The sequence below is a fragment of the Tenrec ecaudatus genome, chromosome 14 (genome assembly GCF_050624435.1).
Source record: "Tenrec ecaudatus isolate mTenEca1 chromosome 14, mTenEca1.hap1, whole genome shotgun sequence".
Lineage (NCBI taxonomy): Eukaryota > Metazoa > Chordata > Mammalia > Afrosoricida > Tenrecidae > Tenrec > Tenrec ecaudatus.
This window is the reverse complement of record NC_134543.1, coordinates 125018265-125040280: the sequence shown is the minus strand read 5'-3', so window position 1 is coordinate 125040280 and position 22016 is coordinate 125018265. Positions and strand designations below refer to the sequence as shown.

The 22016-nt window shown below is 46.5% G+C and overlaps 1 protein-coding gene across 2 annotated transcripts in view; it reads right to left on the bottom strand.

The window, feature by feature from the left end:
* Nucleotides 1–6954: 6954 nt before the first annotated feature.
* Nucleotides 6955–22016, bottom strand: part of APH1B (aph-1B gamma-secretase subunit) — a 30608-nt gene continuing 15546 nt past the window's right edge. Inside the window, exons 3-6 of one of the 2 annotated variants that reach the window (XM_075531018.1) lie at nucleotides 20472–20542; nucleotides 19546–19668; nucleotides 12961–13088; nucleotides 6955–9961 (exon numbers count right to left, since the gene is read on the bottom strand). In XM_075531018.1, the coding sequence (XP_075387133.1) occupies nucleotides 9794–9961; nucleotides 12961–13088; nucleotides 19546–19668; nucleotides 20472–20542 (490 nt within the window). In that variant the 3' untranslated portion in view covers nucleotides 6955–9793. The remainder of the gene's footprint in view (nucleotides 9962–12960; nucleotides 13089–19545; nucleotides 19669–20471; nucleotides 20543–22016) is intronic. The other variant, XM_075531019.1, reaches the window with a different exon arrangement.

Here is a 22016-nt window from a genome sequence, read left to right as displayed (position 1 = left end):
CAAGATTGTCCAAATTTCACACTTTAAATAAAACTCCCAACCAAACTCGCTGTCCTCCAGAAGATGCCACCTCTTGGAGCCCCCTCCTCTTACATCAATTACTTAAGTCTACTAGCAGAGAAATGCGCACACACAGCCATCTTACATAAGTCATTGCGTTAGTCTGGGTACTTTAGAGAAACAAATCCACAGAAACTCATTTATAAGAGAGAGTTTTATATAAAAGTAAGTGCACATCAAGAAAACATCCCAATGCTGCCCAAGCCCACAAGTCCAACATTAACCCATATCTCTGACACCAATCCACAAAGTCCTCCTCCATCTCACAAAACACACACTATAATGCTGACTGCAGGAGGAAAGCCGAGTCAGTGAACGTGTAAGCATCTCAGCGCTGGCAGGGGTCTCCACACGGCTGCTCCAGCACCCAGGGCTGCATCAGGGTAGGTCCATGTGGCTTCTCCTTGGGGATGTCTTGTAGGAAGTGAGCCTTGCCAGCTGAAGCAGGGAACTGGTTAAGGCAGCTGCACCCTGGTCCGACCATCAGAGAGCAAGCCCCGAGAACTCGAAAGGTGAGGGTCACTGAGCCATTTATCCCTCTGCCCTTCAATTAACACCCCCATGTGTTTATCAGCCAGGTTGGCACAATAAACTAACTACCTCAGTCATATATGTGATTGTGTGTGTCTACACCCACATGACCCCCTCGCCCACCCAGCCCAGCCCGTCAGAGCTTGTCTCCTACAGTGGTTCATAACCTTGGGTCGAGACCCCTTTGGGGGTCGAAAGACCCTTTCACAGAGGTTGCCTGATTGATAACAGTAGCAAAGTTACAGTGATGAAGTAGCAACAAAAGTAATTTTATGGTTGGGGGTCACCACAACCTGAGGAACTGTATGAAAGGGTGGCGGCATTAGGAAGGTCGAGAACCGCTAACCTGGCCCCACTTGCCCGCCCTGCCCCCAGAGGCCCATCAAGAAGCATGAACCTATTCACATGCCCAGCTCTGACCTCAGAGTATTATAAGTCAAAGTCATTTCTTCTGCTTGAGTTCACTCATTTCAAATATTAACTTTTAATTACCTGCACTGACGACAACAAGAACAGGGCTTAGGGGTTCAAGGGCAGAGGGCTTAGGGGTTCAAGGGGCTCCAGGAAATCAGTGCCAACTGCCTGCTTTGGGAAAACAGGCTTTCCTAGTGGGGCCACGCGACCAGGGAGTCCTTCCGCTGGAATGCGTTTCCTCCAGCTCCCTGGACACCTGGCAAAAGAGCTTGTGCGTCTTGGTTTCCCTCCTTTCCCAAGCTACCAAACACAATACAAACAATTAATACCACTCCAGAGTGACTCCTCTTCTGAATCTCCCGGGAAATCTCCATAGTCTCCCTTCTATCGTTCAAAGTCATTCCCAACCGACGTTCTTCTTCCTCCTACCTCTTCATTCAAAAGCAGACTTAATAAGCAACTATTGTAGTGGCTTCACCTTGGATTTGGATCTACGAGGTCAGCAATTAGAAGGTACCAGCCTCTCCATGGGAGAAAGACAGGACTCTCTACTCCCAGAAAGAATTACAGTCTAGTCTATCTAGACAAGCTAGGCAGGATAAACAATCTGGAGGAGAAAACAATGGACCAGAGAACAGACAGTTCCGGGGGGACATGGGAGAAGGGGAGGCAGGGGAAAGAAAGTGGGTGTTAATAAACCCAGGGACACGGGAACAACAAGTGATCCAAAATCCATGGTGACGAGGGTGTAGGAGGCCTGGTAGACCTTGATCAAGGGCAATGTAACTGAGAGGAATTACTGAAACTCAAATGAAGGCTGAGCATGATAGTGGGACAAGAGGAAAGTAAAAGGAAACAGAGGAAAGAGCTAGGAGGCAAAGGGCATTTATAGAGGTCTAAATACAGACATGTACATATGCAAATATATTTATATATGACGATGGGGAAATATATCTATGTGCACATATTTATAGTTTAGTATTAAGGTAGCAGATGGACATTTTTCAGGGGCACTAGCCCCTAATAAATCATCACTGGCCCGGCAGGTACAATTATACAGCAGTAATAAGTAAAGATTATAGTAAAGTCATTTTTTGATGATTGAACAATTTTAAAATATATTTAAAACATTGGATTATATGGTATATGATTTATATCTCAATAAAACCGAAACCAAACGCGCAGTGGCTGCTCCTGTGAGTCTGAGACGGCCCCTCTTTCTGGGAGGGGACAGGTGCTTTCTCCCATGGGCGGCGAGTGATTTCCAATGGCTAACCTTGCAGTTGGCAGCCCAATGCACAACCACTGCGCCAACTGGGACCTCGTGTCAATAATTTTTTTTTAAAGATTTTCTTTAAAAGGCTTCATAAAGGAAGTGGCGTTTGCATGAGGCCTTGAAAGAGGAATCAGATGTTTTCTGGTTGGAGCTAAAAACAAGAACAAAAATGTGCAGGTGTGAGAGTCCACTGTGAGCCGAAAGTGGAGGAGGCCTTGGGGTGTGTTTGCAGATTTCTGGGAAGGGAGGATGGGGAACCAAAGGAGGCAGAAAAGAGTGGTTAAAACCAGGTTGTGAAAGACCTTGAAGGAGACACAATACCTCTATCAAGGATCATGGGAAATCACAGGGGTAGTTTGATTATTATTTTGTCAGATTGCATATATACTGTACAAGGGTAAGTCAAAAAGTATTGACAGCAGGTTCTAATTCATGCATGAGCAAGCTTATCCCAAACAAGACATCTTTAAACATGCCTGAGAGTGGGTGGCTGCAGACAAGATCTCTCTCAGTAATGCACTTACTTGTCTTCGTCTCATAAGGGTGCCTTCAAAAACAACAAAAAGGCGCAAACTTTTTACTTCTGCACAATAACCCTGGGAAGGTGCCTCTATGCCTTAGAGGAACCAATCATCTGAGATAACAAAGACAGGGTTCAAAAGGGGCTTAGGAGAGGAGCAGGACTGAAAATGGGACACACAAGTAGCAAGTGGGGTGATGCTGTGCTGTGAGGATTGCAATCAATGAGATGAAACAAATGTGTATGAACCGTGGAATGGAAAACCGAGCAAACCTCCGCCCAATTCACAACAGAAAGAAGGCGGGAGGGGCTGGTTCCGAGGAGATCTGCTGGCCCAGTTCAACTCCAGGCCGACTCCGAGAAGGTGATCTTGGTAGATCATCTTCTTAGGAAGAAGGTTAAGGAAAATGCAATATTGCTCCAGAGGAAAAGGCCAGAAGGCTGCACCAAGGAATTGCTTCCTGTCCAAGCTCACTTGTTCATTCTTCCAGGGCAGCAAGGGCCATTCTGTGGGAATTTTGTTGGGAAACCTTGCCCCGTCCACCCTACAGCCCTGATCTTGCCCCTTCAGATTTTTTATTTTTTATGCCCCAAACGCAAGGAATTTGCAGAATTCTTCAGGTAATGGGCTAAAAGAAACCAATGCCGGGAGTCCATGCTGACTCATAGCAGGCTCCCTATGAGACTAGGTTCTTCTCCCTCGGAGCAGCTGGTGGGCTTGAAGCCAGTGCCAAGGCCACGGCACCACCCGGGTGAGAGATGTGTAGAGACCTAGATGCCAAAGATACACAATAAAAACAATAGATTCCCATTAGCATATTTTTAATCAAGGTTTCTCTGATCCTGTAAGCATTCCTATTTTTTAAAAGTCCGTGACCCTTCTCTTTTCTCCCTCTCCCTTAAAATAAATAAATAAATATATATATATATATATATATATATATATATATATATATATATATATATATATAGTTTCCCCCTTTATTTGTGGAGTAGAACACATACAAAGAAAACCATATTATATGTAGTTGGACAGCCCATTTCGTTAAAAACAGTGGAGACATTGCATTAGTACCTGCCCCTGACAGACGTATGTTGCTTTTTTTTTTTTTCCCACCCAACCTCCTGCCTTACATCCCTGTCCTTCCCCTCTCCCTCTGCAAGGCCACAACCATGGTCTCAAAAGAGTCTTCCAAGTTGTTTCCTTCGGTGTAAAAACTATTTTTATTTTTCATTCTTCCTTCATAATAATGAGGTCATGAAATATTTATGAAATTGACTGTTACTGAACGTAATCTCCTCCAGTTTTTTCCATGTCATGAGGCGCTTGACAGCCCGGGCTGTTTTTCAGGGATGCGAAAGACTCCAGTGTATGCACTAGAGTTTATCCAGCTGGAATTTTTGTGATTGTTACAATCCTTTTGCTGTTATAGGAATTGCGGCACTAAACATGGATGTACGATGGTCTGCTTGCTCTTTGGTCGGTATTTCTTTGGGGGATCCCCCCAGTGGAGGGACTGCATTATTGTAAGGCACTTGTGTTTGTTTGAGGAAGTACCTCACTGTTCGCCACAATGGTTGGACCGTCGTGCAACCTCACTAGCAATGGATGAGTGTTCCGATCTTTCCCCAGCCTCTCCAGCATGGTATTTTATTTTTTCAACTTTGCTAAGCATGTCAGTGTGAGGTGCTATCTTGTTTTGTCTTTCTCTTAAGGCTAGTGATCACAAGCATTTCTTCATGGTTGTTGGCGGCGTGGATCCATCTTTAGTAAGTTGCTTACCCGTGTCCTTTGCCTATTTTAAAAATCGGGTTATTTGCATTTTTCTTATTAAAGTGTTATAATTTTCTATGGATTTATCTAATACATCACTGCAATTACTTGTTTCGCTATCCATGGGTTCTTTTTACTCTCAATGAAATATTTTTATGTAAAAAAATCTTTTTATGTACCTAAATGTTGCATCTTTTAGAAGATTCTAGTTCTCTATTTTGTCTTCTGTAGTGTGGATGTTTTCATTATGTTTGTATTTCTGCTTTGTATTAGGGCCCTTAAGTTTGTCCCTGTTTTGTTCACTGAAGATCCTTAGAGTTCCAGGATTTAAATCCAGGTCCTCTTCAATCCACCTCGAGTTCATTTTAAAACATGGTGTGAGGTATGGGTCCTGTTTCATTCCTTTGCAAGTGAAAATCCATTTATTGAAGAAGTTGTAGCAATACTTTTTCATTTACCCTTTTATTTTCCTTCAAAAATTTGTTTTGAAGGATCAAATTATGTATAAAGCAGAGTGTCCCACAATCCTAATTTCCAAAATAGGCATTGCTAACAATTCAGTGTTAATCATTTCAGATTTGGTGTCTATACTCATTTTTCAACGTTTTATGAATGGAATAACATGACACACTGTATGTGCCCTGTGTGGGCTAAGATTGTACCTGTCTCTCTTCACTGTTACATTCTCAGAACCTAGCGTAAGAAGCATATTTGGGGATAAGAAACATGTGCTGCATGAAAGAATGGGTCTATACTGTCCAATGGTTGCGGCTTAAAGGTGGAACGTGCTCAGGGCTCATCATCTTCATAGTCGTCTTAACAAAACACCAAACTGGCTGCCATCAAGTTGATTTTGATCCATGGAAATGCTATAGAACAAACTGCTCCATAGGGTTTCCAAGGCGGTAATCCTTACGGCCCCAGCCTTTGTCTTTGTCATGTGGAGCTGCGGGTGGGTTTCAAAAGGCTCACCTTTCAGACAGCAGCCGAGCGCCATCCCGTCTCCCGAGGTCAACTTCTGCTCCAGTGCCACGGAGTTGATTCCAACTCATTGCAAGCTCAAGCGCCGAGAACTGACACCCAGGGTTTCTTTATGGAAGCAGACTGCCATCGGTCTCCTGTGGAGTGGCTGGTGGGTTTGAACCACCATCCTTGAAGTTAGCAGCTGAACTGCAGTTAATACTTAACCCACTGTGACATCTCATTGCCACCAAGTCAATTAAAAAATTGTATTTAAGCCTGACTCATAGCGCCCCCTATAGGGCAAGGATAACTTGTGTCTGTGGGTTTTCAAGACTGCAAATCTTTTTTTAAGATTTTTTTTATCCAAAATGGGTTTATTAGAATGGCTTCCCACTCATCTCGACTCGGGGCCTTTTAGTGCTGCTTCCGTCTGAAGGAGCATCCTTCTGCGAGCCTTGCTTTTCCTCCTGTAGGGTGACAGGGGACAGTAGAGCAGCCAACACACAAAACTACTGTTTGTGCATGACTGAAGGCGCCCGGAGAAGTGGAAATACATCCAGGGGGTGCAGTCAATGAGATGGAACAAGCTGTGTGGATTGTTCAGCGGAAAACTGATTTGCTCTGCAAACCTCACCACCTGCCAGTAAAATATCTTAACTTTCAAGGAGGTGCAGCCACCTCCTGTAAAGAACTGAACGGCTTTCTGGCTTACAGATTGCACAACCCAGTGTAAGTACCAACACGGGGAACTTGTGACTGGCCGGTAGAGCTCAGGTAGAGACAGGAGCATGCTCGGGATGAGTCAGAAAGAGAAAGGACCGAGCCTTGGTCAGTCCCAGCAGAATGCACACTCCAATGGTGTGGTAGTTACATAATCTGTTGTCAATCTGAGATTATTAAAAGTGAAGGGGTGGAATTTAGCCTGTCAATCAGGTCACAGCTTGACCTCACTGGAGGTGGGAAACATACACACTCCCTGCGAGACATCCCCATGGACAAGTCACATGGAGCTACGCTAGAGCCCTGGAGCTGAAGGAACCACGTGGAGACCCCTGCCAATGCTGAGATGCTTCCACTGCCACTGGACCCACAAGACTTGCCGCCGACTGGTCTGTGATCTTCCTGCGTTCAGCATCATTGCATGTGTTGTGAGTCTGAAGGGGAGTTTATAGCTTGGTGTCGGACATAGGGGCTAATATCGGACTTCAGGACTTGATCTGGACCGGGCCGGGATGTTTTCTCAATATGCAATTGCTCTTGTATATAAACCTATTTCTTATACACATGAGTATCTATGAATTTGTTTCTCCAGTCTACCCAGACTAACACAAGTGTCACGAGACAAAAGCTATAGTGTCAGCAGATACTCCAGGGTGCGGATTCCAAAGAGGAAGCAGAGGAAGGAGTCGTGGCAAAGTCGTTTTATTGTTCACTGACAAACACAGGTGTGCAAAGAGCCTACTGCGTTCTACATGGAAGCAGTCTGACATGGCAAGTCTGTATAACATAAAAGTAGAACTTACACAAAGTTACAGAGTTTGCACACAGGACCCACCTCTTCCAACTACAATTTAATAAAATAATGTTTTAACTTATGATAATTATTCATTACAGAATTACTAAATGAGACATGTAAACAACATAAACAAAATACTCGACACTTTAAACAAAACACTTTGAAAGTAGACGTACGGTGGCATCTGCCTGTCTATCTGGGGGGAGGGATGGTGGGGCCAGAAGAAACAGAGATGATGTCTGTGACAGGCTGGCCCCCGGGACCTGCAGACAGGCCTCACCAGAGCCTGCAGGCCCATGTCGATGGCTAGCTCCAACCTGGGGTAAGGTAGACGCGAGCAGGAGGGACACAAGGTCAGAGGAAGCCTGCGTGGTTACCTTGGATGCTGCTACAACACGGAGCGCTGTAGGTGCGAACTGCCACTGGGAGCTCAAGAAGAGAGGCATGCACACTGGGCTCAGAAGCCACTTCCTTTGCAGACGCTCGAGGAGAGGCTGCTGCTGCTGCTGCGTGGGCAGTCGGGCAGGCCAGGCGGGGAGCGACAGGCCTCCCCAGTCAGCAATGTGCATCCAGAGGAGTGAGGCCTAAATCCAGAAGCAGACAGCTTTCAGTAGAGCGCAGTGAAACGGCTCTCGCTCGCTCCCACGGCCATGTCTGCAACAGGTATCACAAGCCCAACACCAATGCTGACTCAGCCAAACACAGCCCAAGCTGCTCAGCACGTCCTCACAGGCGCAGAGAGCTCACCTTGGAATAGACAGGCCAAAAAGAAGCAAGAGGCATCTTCCTGCTTGCCCGGGAGTGGCAGAAGTCCAGGTGTGCATGCCCTCGGCGGTGCTCCGGGCAAGGCCACCAGAAACACGGGCCGTCGGGCGGACTGTGGTTCTCGGGAGCCTGGGCCACGCGCTCCTAACAATCTCCGAGGAGCCGACGGGCTCCTGCCCTGTGACAACAGGCTCCCATCAAAGAAAAGTTCCTTCTCACCTGAGAAGTTTTTGTTTAATAAATGAGGTTTTGTAATACCTCGGCTTCTCTACTTACTATTAAACTACTAATGCCTAGAAGACATCCTCGGGGCTCAAGTATGACAATCTTCTCACATCTTTAATGCATTCCAAATCTATAAACATTTTATCAGACATTTGTAAGTCAGCAGTAATGACCAAATATATATATTACATAAACACACATAGACAAATATACACACAAGCGGGGCATCAGAGTTCATAGGAAAATTTCTTTATCTTTAATTTCCATTTTTCAATGGACTTCCTGAAGCCCCCTTGCATATGTATTTATTCGACTACTCAAAGCATACCACACTCTGGTGAGAATTTAACTTCCAGCCCCTTGGAATCGTACTCCCTAAGTTTGCACAGTGGTCCACTCTTCAGTCCCTGTGCCCTTGGCTCACTAGTCTGAGGAGGAAACTGCGTGACGCTGGAAAGGTGCAAAGGCCAGCCTTTCTCCTCTCGCATCTCTAGGTTAAGATGTCCCTGTAACTTCCACATGGGTGTGTGTGTGTGTGTGTCTGATTGTTAACTGATAAAGGTTAATTTCTGGTCCCTCAAAATATTGGCCACGTTCCTGCTGTGAACATGCATCGTCAAAGTGTTGCCCCATCCACCCATCTGCCGAGTCTCTGCTGTGCCCTCCGCATGTTCTGCTGGAGGGCTTCAACGTGGTGGGTAAGAAGCTGAATGGGTGCTTTGGGTCTGTCTTCCTATGGCAGGGATGCTGACTTTGTGACCCAAACCCACCGAATGTTACTAAACTTACCCATATGGATTCTGTAAAGGCATTAACTTGACAACTTAACGATCTATTTCCATTTTTTACACTACCTTATTTTGAGGGAAAGTGTTGTGCATTACAGCTTCACGGGAGCCAAATGAGAATGTCCGCACCACTCTGGTGGCTTAGTGTCCTCAAGTTTGGGGCTAGCCTGCCACCGCTCAAGGCAGCCTGTCCTAGGTACCTTCCACACCCAGCACCTAACTGAGGTGAACCGCTGGCTCTGCCTCAACAAGCCGGGCAATGAGCGCCCCAGATGTTAAACACTGCAGCCAGCAGGGCTTCCCCACGAATGACCTTCGACGCCAAGGAGCCAGAAAGTCACCAGGTTTCGTTAAAGAAATTGAACCCAGGCTCAAAACCAATGTCATCAGTGTCTCAAAAAGAACTATCTAGAATGAGCAAACAAAACAAAACAGAGAAATAAATGCAGCTTACTAATCAGTGTCTTCCTTGGCTACATGTACGGCTGGGTTTAGCTCCCACGGCAGGGTCTTGGGCACAGAGTGCCAGGCATACCCATGACAGCGGAGCAGGGAGCTACAGAGCCCTTTCGGCTTTTGTAACTTCAGTGCGTAAACAGACTAACCAGCATTTGCCATTCCGGTGTTTCTTGTCCAGCCTAGGTCAGGAGGCAGCTAGAGCCCCGGTTCTTCCATCCTCAGGCTGCCCATGTGCCAGAGAACACCAGGGGCCCTAAGCAATTCAATCTGCCAGGTGGAGCCCAGACATGGGCATTGTTTAGGCTCCCCAGGAGGCTCTTGCGTGCAGGGGACACACACACTAGGGCAGCTGTGGCCCGAGAGCCATGTGAGTGGGGCCTGTATCTAGACAGTTTCATTTTCCCCAAATCCCCTCAGGAAGGCCACTTTGAGAAGGAGGCGCAGCTGTGCCTGTGCCGGCTCAAAGACGTGGCCTGCTGCCGGGGGCGCTGCCTCCTGGAGGTTATCTGGAGCGCTGGCTGAACAGAAGGAAGTCCTTGTCCTGGCAGAGCAGGCAGAGCTTCAGGGTCCGGCCGGAGCCCCCAGCCACGAAGAAGGCCCAGACACCCATGAGCACCAGCACCGCGTAGGCCAACGCCAGGTTAACCCCGTAATGAGGGCTCACCAGGGTCTGCAAAGGAAGCACACATCAGCCTGGAGAAGCGTGGCAAGTAGAGTGACCCCGCAGATAAAGGGGATGCTGTCGGGACAAGTAGGGTGACCCCGCAGATAAAGGGGATGCTGTCGGGACAAGTAGGGTGACCCCGCAGATAAAGGGGATGCTGTCGGGACAAGTAGGGTGACCCCGCAGATAAAGGGGATGCTGTCGGGAGCCGCACCCCGAGCCCCAGGGCCTGATTCAGTGACCCTTCAGCATGCGGGGGAGGTCCAGTTCTTCAAGGACTCCAAGACTTTTTGGTCTGGTCTCCAGCTTATCCTATCTATTACACTCTGTGAATAAATGAGTCGGGATTCACTCCATGGCAACTGAGTTTGTGGTGTTTTTGCAGTTTTTAAAATACACTGTAAATAACCAGGGCACTGACTTCTCAAGTGTTTTCAAATGAAATGTTAGTACAGAGTAAGAAAACACACATAAAAAAAAAAAAAGAAAGCAAATGAAACCAATAAAAGTGGAACTTCTCTTTTTACCCAGGGGCTGGGGAGCTGCAGGTCTCATTGTCCCTGCTGGACCTTGCTCCTGTGACCCCTAAAGGAGACCTCCAGGAGCCTCTAAGGCTTTGGGGAACAGTTTTAAAAATGGGTGACAGTAAGTGTTTGAACTCTAGGGCTGTAAGGAATCTGAGCATGTCAGACCACGGCCTAGAGGTCAGCAGCGAGCGCTAACCACCGCGCCCCACGCCCCTCTGTTGAGGCGCACTAAGGCAGAGGACCCACAGAGCTAATGCAGGAACCCGTCAGCAGCCACCGCCCTTAGAGCCCGTGCGTGCTTTGTTGTGCTCAGGTGGGAACCCTAAGAGGTTGTCAGAAGCCAGGACCCAATGGGAAGTCCAGGAGAAGGCCATGTTCTGTCATCTGGGCCTTGGCTTACGATGATCTCTGTTAATTCAGTCTGCCTTTGGGATGTGCACGAACACGAGACCGTCTCAAACTGCTTTAGGTAAGGAACAGCATCTCTGTCAGCTTCCAAGGCGCTGTGCACGCCAGAATCATTGTACTTGGGATGATGCTACCAGGATGGACAAGCACCAGGTGATCTGCTCACGTGGTCAACAGGGGCCCTGAGGAAGTGAAAGCGGAGACCCTCAAGGGGGAGGTTGAATGAGTCAAGCGATGAGGGATCAGGCCATTCCCAACCAAGAGGAGCGCAAGTAAAAGAGAGCAATGAGCTTGGGCACCTGGAGCCTGAGAAGGGGTCAATGCCAATGACAAGCAGTGATGGAGCCAGGCGCATGGGAGGTCAGAGAAGCAGGCAGGGGCTGGCAATGCTGTGTTAAAAGGAAGGAGCAGGGACTTTCTCTGTAGACAAGCAGAACTTTAGGTAGGTGAGCTGAAGAATGGCCCGATTGTGACTTTAAAGCCACAGTGAAGCGGTTCCAGGAGGCTGTGGTGAAACCAGCAGACCGGGGAGGGTGACGTTGAGCTGGTTTCAGACTGCACACGGTGGTGGTGCTGGTGGACATGACAAGAGCTGGGCATTTTCTGTCCTCTTCAGAATAGTTCTACGTCTCAAAATCTAACCCACTTTACAGGGAAGTAAGCTCTCTTGCATTTTTCATTAGAATTTTTTTTTCCTCTTTAAAACAGAAATCCAGAATTACTGTAGAATGTTAGAATACACAAGTAGCAAAATAAAGTTAAATGATTGAAACACATGAGTCTTATTTCTCAAACAGGACATTAGAAGTGTAAAATCACCAAGAAAAAAATAAATTGGACGACCTTAAAATTAAAAACCTGGTCATCAAAAAACCAAGAGAATCCAAAGTCAGACCAGAGTAGAAGTTATATGTACGACATCTGACAGAGGGCTCTCTTGTGTAATATATGAAGAACATCCATCGATCAAAACGAAAATGATGGACCACCCTATAAGACGCTGGGCAAAAGATGTGAAGAACCACTTCACCAAGTAATTCTCCAAATAGTCGACAGTCCATGGTGAAGTGTTCTCGCATTAATCATCAGGGATTCAACTAAGTTAAAGCTATGATGTGACACCAAGGCAAGCCAGCGGGATGACCAGCCTGAAGGAGGAGGCCAGCCCGTGCGGAGAGGAGGTAGAGGAATGGCAACTCACGCACCCTGGGAAATGCAGCAGTGAGGACAGTTGACCGATGCATACCCCACACCCAGCACATACAGGAAAGACGTGTGCAGATGTTGACCAAGAGACAGACACCAAACTGGTCATAGCACAACAGTCATCGGAGGGAAGAGCCGGAAGCCGAACCCCTAGGTCTCCATTGCAGAAGGGATACGCTTCGAATAAGGCAAGTACAGCCACACAACCGTACCTCGACACAGCTATGAGGGGCGTCAAAACATTCGTGGACAAGGCCAGTGAACTTAATTCCACAAAAAGTTCAGAGAGAAATACAAACTTTTTGAAGTTCCCTCATCTATCTTGCAAACATAACGCTGCACAAAAAAGGCAGACACAAAACGCAGAGGTGATTCTGCTGACATAAAACACCACGAGGCAGAGCCACCTGACGGGCCAGCAGCCCGGAGTGGCTGCCGTGCAAGGGCACGAGGGGAGGGGGCGTGAGGCGGCCCTGGGGGCCGACAGTCTGGTTTGACTTGTCATCTAGGCTCTGGTTAGCGAGGTGGGTTCGTGTTGTGGTGCGCACTTCGAATGCAAACGCAGTCCTTCGTGCATGTGATTTCTGAGAACGTAATTACGTCAACAATCATTCTCTGAAATCTTCCACTGTAGGGCGACATTTTAGATAGGAGGTAAGCCCACTGCCGTCACGCTGATTCCGACTCAGAGGAAACCCGAGGCGAGCAGGACTGCTGACTGGGCTCTACAAGCCGAGACCGTCTCGGGGCAGAGCGTCACATCTCTCTCCCAGGGGCAGTCCAGCTGCTGACCTGGGGTTCCGGGTTCTTTACGACAAGGTGCTGCGTTCCAGAGAGGAGGGGGACCTGCGGGGCGGCACTCACCAGGGCTGACACGAACAGATGGGTCAGGAGAACCAGAAGCAGTGTATGCCACCTTTTCTTCTCGCAGCCGTCAAAGAACACGATTCCCCAGAACAGGTGCAGCAAAATGAGAACCAGCGTCATGAAGGCTGAAAGAGAGGTCGGCATGGGGCTGTGACACTGACCGTGGACACGGAGCCCGGGCCCGCCCGGGCACTGCCCTGCTCTCAGGCACACCGCAGTGCTAGGCCCCAGGGGCAGGCTGGGTCCCTTCTCAGCCACGTTGCCTCTCCTGGGCCCTTCTGCTCCAGCAGGTGAAATTGGTTTAATAAGGCCAGGGGAATACTGTCACGGCTCTCAACCGTCCTAACGCCGCGGCCCTTTCATCCAGCTCCTCATGTTGTGACAACCCCGCCTCAACCATGACATTACTTTCGATGCAACTTCATCACTGTCATTTTGCGACTGTTATGAATCGGGTGACCCCTGTGAAAGGGTCATTTTGCCCCCAAAGGGGTTGCGACCCACAGGTTGAGAACAGCTGCTCTGAGACCACTCCTAATAGCTCCCAGCCTCCACCTCCACTAATTACCTTCCACATTAATTAAGAGACATTGCTCTATTTAAAGGAATATCTGCATTTAAAACCAGTCCCCTCTCTAAAGTGAAACTTCAGATCTTTATAACAAAACACACACAACAACCAAGAGAAGAAGATAATCTTAAAAAGTACAATTTTGTAAGAGAGAAGCTGATAACAGATCTTGCTTTGATTTGGGGTTTTCTTATGCAGGAAACCAGTCACTTTAAAGAAATCCCTGATCAAAATTAATCTGCCAATGAATTTCCCCCACCCAAAGTCGCAAATCCTTTCTTTCCTGCCAGATTTCTGTGTTTTCATTTCAATACATATGGCTGGGCAGAGGGCTGGAGACCATCTAGCCATCACCCAAATCCTCTGGGCTCAACCTGCTGCCCTCGTGGGCGCGTAGCCCGTCACACCACCATCCACGGTAAGATTCAATCACTGAGCGAACTAGCCACTCGGGGATCTTCTGAATTCCCGTCTGTACTGGGACCTCTCCTGTACCCAGCCTCTTCAAGCCATTTGCTTTTTCTGGAATTAAAACGGTCTCCCTTCTATACATGTAAAAGCACTACTCAGAATAAACTTGAAGTTCAAACTTCATTGAATTTTGTTATTTTAAATACAATAATTATATAAAAATTGCAGCCAATTGATATTGCACTTGATGAATGCACACAGATTTTTCCTGTTAACTCCTTTATTTTCAATTGAAGTTTTTCTTTGTTTTCCTTCATAATTGTTAATTTTTGGCTTCTTTTTGGAGGTGGGGGGTGGGGAATATGTTTTTCTGCACTTGAAATCCAGGACAGGTAAATCAATAGACAGTAACTTAATGCCTTCATTGACGGTTTCTTGGGAAGGACGGCGGAGGCGGCTCAAGGAACTGGGACGCCAACAACTGCCTGCGAACGAGGACAATGCCCTGCAACTGACTGCAGAGTGATGACGGCACAACTCTGCTCCATATGACTCAACTACCGAATTGCATGATCTGCGGATTACGTGCCGATAGAATGCTTTTGATTTTTTTAATTTAAATTTTATTTTATTGGGGGCTCCTACAGCTTTATCACAATCCATATACATATTCATTTTGTCAAACACATCTGTACATATGTTGTCATCATCTTTTTCAGAACATTTTCTTTCTACTTGAGACCCTGGCATCAGATCCTCATTTTTTCATTTCCCTCCTCCATGCCCCCTTGATCATTTATAAATTATTATTTTTTCACATGTCTTACACAAACTGCTGTCTCATTTCACCCACTTTTCTGTTGTCCATCCCCCTGGGATGGGGGCCATATGCTGCTCATTGTGACAGGTTCCCTCTAGCATCACTGCTCCCCTTATTGGTCCCGAGAGGTTTATCTGTTCTGCATTCCCTGTGTTGTGAGCTCTTATGCATGTTCTGGTCTAGCCAGATTTGTAAGATAGAATTGGGGTCATGGTTAGTTGGGGGTGGGGGTAGGGAGAAGAAGCATTAAAGAACTAGAGGAAGGTTGTGTGTTTCACTGGTTTTATACTGCACCCTGACTGGCTCGTCTCTTCCTTATGGCCATTCTGACAGGGGGTGTCCAATTGAATACTGATAGGCTTTGGGTCTCCACTCCGCCCTCTCCCTCATTCCCATTGGTATGCTTTTTTCTTGTTGTTTTGGGTCGTTGATGCCTGATACCTGATCCCATCGACACCTCATGATCATATAGGCTGGGGTGCTTCTTCCATGTGGACTTTGAAACTTCTCAGCTACATGGCTGCTTGTTTATCTTCAAGTGTTTAAGACCCCAGATGCTATATCTTTTAGTAGCCAGGCACCATCAACTTTCTTCACCACATTTGCTTATGCACCCATTTTGTCTTCGGTGATCGTGTCAGGGAAGGTGACCATCACAGAGTGCCGTGTTAGTAGAACACACTGTTCTTATGTGGAGGGAGTACTTGAGTGGAGACCCAATGTCCATCCACTACCATAATACTTTATAAATAAATATACGTACATAGATCTACTCCCGTCATTGTATATAAGTGTATTTACATATATGCATGCCTGGGAACAACTCAATGCTCACTGATACATTGTGGATTAATTGTAATGTATTCTCACAATGGAATACTATGTGATAACAGCATAAATGATAAGACTGAGCAAGGGGAGAAAAGGTGGAAAATGCTTACATTAAACTTTACAAACTAATTGAAAAATTTAAAATGAGCTTATGCCTACAGAAATGTAGCAGTGGCAGTTACAAATAATATATATATAAGATACCTTCAGTATTTAAGATTTTTCATATAACAAAAATTTCTAAAGTGTAGAATTCAACATTTATGCTCTAAAGAATGATGTTGATACAACTTTCCTCTAGTTCCTAAATGCTTCCTCTCCACCCACTATCATGAATCCAATTCTACCTTACAAGTCTGGTTAGACCAGAGCATGTACACTGGTACAGACAGGAACTTGAAACACAGGGAATCCAGGGCAGATGATGCCTTCAGGACCAGTGGTGAGAGTGGCGATACCAGGAGGGTGGAGGGAGGGTGGGGTGGAAAGGGAAAACCGATTACAAGGATCTACATATAACCTCCTCTCTGGGGGAAGGACAACAGAAAAGTGGGTGAAGGGAGACATCGGACAATGTAAAATATAACAAAATAATAATTTATAAATTATCAGGGTTCATGAGGGAGGGGGGAGTGGAGAGGGAGGGGGAAAATGAGGAGCTGATGCCAGGGGCTTACGTGGAGAGCAAATGTTTTGAGAACGATGAGGGTAGTGAATGTACAAGTGCGCTTTGTACAATTGGTGGATGTATGGATTGTGATAAGAGTTGTATGAACCCCCAATAAAGTGATTTAAAAAAGAAGAATGATGCAGAAACAAAGTCTTGCACAATAAAACAACAGTTGTTCTTTCATCCTGCGGGGGCATATTCGCAGCACACTCTGCCGTTCTGGTAGGCTACAGACTATTTTCTTTGAATTTCAACTTGAATATGAAGAAAATACCAATTTAATCTCTAGTTGCCAGCATATTTCTTATGTTCTCCAAGAAGAATCTTTTAAGCTAATGTTTTATAAAAGCAGCCAATCCCACTGAAGGGAATTAGCACCATCTAGTGAGAGACACAGGTAGGAAAATAAGTGGGAGCCCTCTTGGAGCAGCAGTTAGTGCTTGGTGGGAACCAGAAGGTGGGCAGTTCCAGCCCCATCAAGGTGCTCCATGGGAGCAAGCTGTGGCAGTCTGCATCTGAAAAGATCATGGCCTTAGAAACTGATGGCTTCTCAATTCCATTCTGTCCCATAGTGTAAAACAGAAACAAAAACGGCTGTCATCTAGTGAATTCCAACTCACGGTGATCCCATGTGTGTCAGAGAACTGTTCTCCGTAGGGTTATTTAGTTATTTATTGGGATCATTTTAGTGAGGGCTCTTACAACGCTTATTACAATCCACACATCAGTTATACCAGGCCTGTTTGCACATATGTTGCCATCATTCCTTTCTAGACGGCTACTTTCTATTGAGCCCTTGGTATCAGCTGCTCTTCACCCCCACCTCCCTCCTCTCCCCCATACACAGACAGGGTTTTTAATCACTGGTTTTTCAGAAGTAGGTCACCAGGCCTCTCTTGGGAGGCATCAGAGTGGACTCAGACCGAAAACCTTTTGCACTAAGTCTGCTAACCCTTCCTGCCACCCAGGGACTACATGTCTTATTAGGACATTACTGCCCAGGGATGTTATGACTTGGAATCAACTTCACGGCAGGGAGCTTGAGGGCTTTTTGTATGTGAGGGCCAGGAAAAAGAATCCCAAACTGCTTATGCAGCAGTGTAATAGACAAACTTAAGAGTACATAAACACTGTGGCACTAACATCTAATTGTGCCAATTTATTACATTAAGTGTAATAAACTTTAATCAATTTGAGCTATCTCTACATTTGTCTCTAAGACCTAACATTTCTTCTGTATTCATTTAACAATTTTGCTAGAAATAGTCTATTCATGGAAGTTGACAAGGAAGATAATTTGCTACATTGGAAATACCACAAAATAAATAGGACCCATACACACTCCTTGCAGCCAGGTCAGACAGGGCCTTGGCCTTCCCCTTCCCCTGAGGACCAGGAGAGCCATTGGACATTCTGACTGGAGATGACTTTGGTGGCTGCACGCAGAGTGGATTCATGTGGAAAGTGTGTCAAGGAAAGGAGATCGGGTAGTTGGAGGTTGTTAGTGGGAATCCAGATACAAGAGGCCAAGGCCTGAGCTGCAATGGACCCAAAGGGTCTGCTGAGAATGGAGAACTTGTGTCCATGGGGCTCAGAGACCCGGCAGCGAGTGGGGACCACCGCAGCAGTCACGGCCTACACAATTCACCTTTAAACGGGTCTGACTTCCTACGTGCTTTCCATTCCCTGGCACTCTTACTGGAACGGGTCTCATTCTCTGACACGTTTGTCTGACTCCTCCTCCTAACAGTTAAGGTCCACTATTCAGCATCGATGGGAAATAAACGACGTCCTCATTGAAAGGAGCCATGCATGAGGACACTTATTTCCATGAGTTAAGTGTTGTGGTGGTCATAAAAATACAGTGGGTTTCACCTTACTTAAAAAACACAAAAAGCTTTTCTTAAGCGTTTTAGGAAGGCTTATGGTAACTGTGCATATATAACTCCTATGGATTCAAACATGTTCCCCCAAATAATGTGTGTTGTAAATTCACACCCTTTGGAACTGACTCATAGAAAATGGGCTCGGTTACATTTTGTTAGAATCCCCTTTGGCTATGGGTGGTCTTTGCGATGTGAGCGAGGCAGTATTAAAGTATAGTGCACTTTGCTCTGTTTTGAGATAGTAAGATTGGCAGACTAAGCAAGCAGGCATGGGAGAAAGCCGATTTGGAGCCATCAAGGAACAACCCATGGACCTTCCCTCGGAGCCTACGGAGACCAGCCCATCCCTCGAATCAGTCCCCAGACACCACACCCCGAGTTCAGGCTTCTAGCCCCCTAACAGTGAAAAAAATACATCATTTTGTTAAAGCCACCCAATGTGTTATTTCTGTTAAAAGCAGCACTAGAGTCTTCAGACTTCTTGCTGGTTTAAAACCAGCAATATCCCTTACTCTATTTGAAGGGTCTGTGTGCAGGTTCCACAGGCACACAACTCAGTGTGATGGAATTCCCATTCTTCATAATGCTGGCCAGTCTGTTATAGTCCACTGTTATAAAGTCACGCGCCTTTGCGGAGCCAGTCAGACCGAGATAAATCTGCTGGCGTTCACTGCTGTCAGCAATGACAGCCCTCATCCCATGTCCTCTTTTGAATCCAGCCTGAACTGCTTGCCAATCTCAATGCCCTGCTGCAATCTTCTTAAAATTCCCTCCAGCAGCAGTTCACGTGCATGAGACATTAGCGAGCCTGTTGATGATTTGCACCTTCCCCTCTAATGTGGATCCAACTATCGATTGTTTCCAGCTGGTTGGTCAGAAGCTGTTTACCAAATTTCTTGTCCTAGAGTGGGTGCCTCCAGCGCCGCAGCAGTGTGCTGAAACATTTCAGTACATCTGAATATACACTAAAAAGAGAGGACCTGGCCTACAAAAACGGACTTCTAATATGTCATCTCTATAGCAACATTGCTAGTATAATAAAATAAAAATGAATTTTACGCAAACTAAATTCCACTCTAGCATTCTACAGTACTTTAATCACGATTGTTTTCTCAGGTCTAGCTCTTCCTCTTAGTGGTGCCAAGCAGTACCTATGCTGCCTTTAGAAGACTCACCGTCACCTTGAACTCAAGCAGCAGTGAACTCCACTAGGGATGACGGCAGCGACACTGTCTCAGCTCCTGCCTGACTCACTGCTTTGGGAGAGCCATTACCTTTTGTTTTTGTTTTTGTTTTGCATTTTTCAATGTGCTTCTCAGGCAACCAGAACGAACTCTAAACTGTTGTACGGACAGAGTAGACTCCGGAACAGCCACCGCTGCCCAGCACGTACCTGAATTAAGGAAGAACTGGGGAGAGTCTCCATGGATGCCCACTGTGCCTGGCCCCAGGGAGTCCGACAGGGTATTCACAAAGGAAAACACTCCACTCATAATCCCAAAGCCCAAGCCAGAAACTAAAGAGAAAGGAAAAACAGTGTTAAGCCCTTTCTGTGCTATGGTTTTTCCTCACAGTGAGTTTCCAAGGCATAGGAAATACCATTTTATGAAAGGGCACAGGTAGGTCTGCTGTGGGAGACGCTGGGTTTGAAAGGTGGCATCTGGTGGCTAAGTAATGCTGAAAGTGGGAGAGGAAAGAAAGGTCCAGAAGGAAGGAGGGAAAGAAAAGCTCAAGAAAGGCAGAGGAGAAAGGTGAGAGCAACGATGACACAATACTAACTCGGGGGAAAAAGCAATGAAAAGCCTGCAGTTGCATTAACTGCATGAACACCGAGTTCTCCTAGTATAGCAAGCGTCACGGAACACATCCAGAAGGTAACAGAACCTCGCCTAGAAACGGTTAACTAGAGTGTGCCCTGCTGTTCTGTGCCGTGCAGTTGATTCCAACTCGCAGCGGCCCCTGGGACAGAGTGGGCAGCCTCCCACGGTTTTCTGGCTGTGCTCTAAGGAGGTGGACTGCCAGGCTCTCGCCCACAAGGCTGCTGTGTGGGTGCCAACTACCAGCTATTCAGTTAGCAGCCCAGGGCTTAACCATTTGTGCTCCTTACCTAGCGTCCAGACAGGTGAAAAATCCAACTGGATTACCAGTTCATAAACAGAGAAGGTGGTTCAATTGCGTGTGTGTGTGTGTGTGTGTGTGTGTGTGCGTGTACAAACGATTTGTACCCCTAGGCCAAGGAAGAACAAAATACATGAGCTATATGAAGGTCCAAGAGCAAGATGGCTAATATCTTAATGACAGCACCCAGTCCACCCTTACCATAGGCCAGCAACCGCAGAGAGGGCGCCGCGTCATCCGGATTTATAGCCTTCAAACCTTCGTTGGCTCTTCTAGAAGAAAAGGAAAGGCCACTTTAGAACAGGAAAGCGGCGTGTCAAGAAAATACCCAAGGTGCTTCCGATGCAGATGCTCAGTGAGGCATGTGGTTAGTTCTGCACCAAGTCTGAGATCCATTTGAACCAAAATGGAGCACATTTTCAGTTAACCAAAGTGCCCAACGAGCTCCTCTTGCCTTTTTGCCGAGTTTCACACACCCAAAGGCAAACGGGCCACCAGCTACTCGGGGGAAAAAGGGGGCTTCCTACCACCACGCAGAGAGAGCTGTGGGCCTGGAAACCCACCGCAGCAGTCCTCCAGGGCCACCGAGTGGGACTCGACGGCAGCGAGTTAGGGGATTTATTACTGCAGAGTCCTGTAACTCTCCCCTACTTTGTTGGTACTTTATTCTATCTCCTGCCCAGGATAGACTTATTCCTGCCAACTATTCTTCCACTTTCTACCCTACTGGACCTAAATTCTATTCCTCTTTGAAAGCATGGTTGAAGTAACAACTTCTCAAAGATACCCTTTCCCAATGGTTGGTAATCACTAATTTTTCCCTTACTCTTAAACTCCCTAACGAGAGTCTCAACTTTCAGTTGAGTAATTAATTATGTGGTCTTTTGATTCTGAAATCGTTTCAATGCCTGGTTTATATCTCTATTAGGCTTTGGGGAGGTGAGCAGTCTGATACTTTTATTGTAGCCTGCAGAATAAAATGCTACCCTCAGAATCAGAGATAAATGAGCATGTGGACCATACGTTTCCAAATTTATTTGGCCAACCAGCTCCCTTTTCAAGGAAAGAACATTACTTGGCACACCCTGGTACTTAAGCACTGTTGTACCCCATAATCCAGGGTAAAGTTAGTGGAGTTGCTTTTGCAGATTCCCTGGATCCTTCCAGTGCCCCCAGGGTGTGGTATTGCCTACTTTGGGAGATGTGATGTAGATGACAGGATAGACGACTACTCAATCGGAAATGATCTTGAGATGGTCCTGTCCATGTTTCCATGACACGTTTAACCAGGAGCCTGCCCACTCTGACATAGACATGTTAGGAAGACTAAGTGGGGCTAAGCAATTCCACTAATGCCCGCATTAGCAATCTTGGGTGGCTTGAAAACCAAACAAGAATATTAAGATCCTCACTCCAAAAAAGCATTTAAATTTATGTACTGGGAAGTATGAGGGGGTACCCACCCCCCAAAAAAAGAGACAAAAATTCCACTAGGCAGAACTTTTGTAGTTTGCATCCCCACCCTCACCCCCGCCCCCCCACTAGGGTAGCATCAAGAAACTTGCTTTGAGTTCGTGCACCCAGTGGCATCGCCTGGGAATGTCCTCTCTGGTCACAATGAGTTTTTTTGTAAAAGCAGTTTCGTTCGAACATCATTTTTGTTGTCATTGTTTTGTTCTTTTTACGGCCAATTTAAGAGAACAGCGTGTGACTGTGAAACTTTGTTTCCTGGCTAATTTAGGCGTA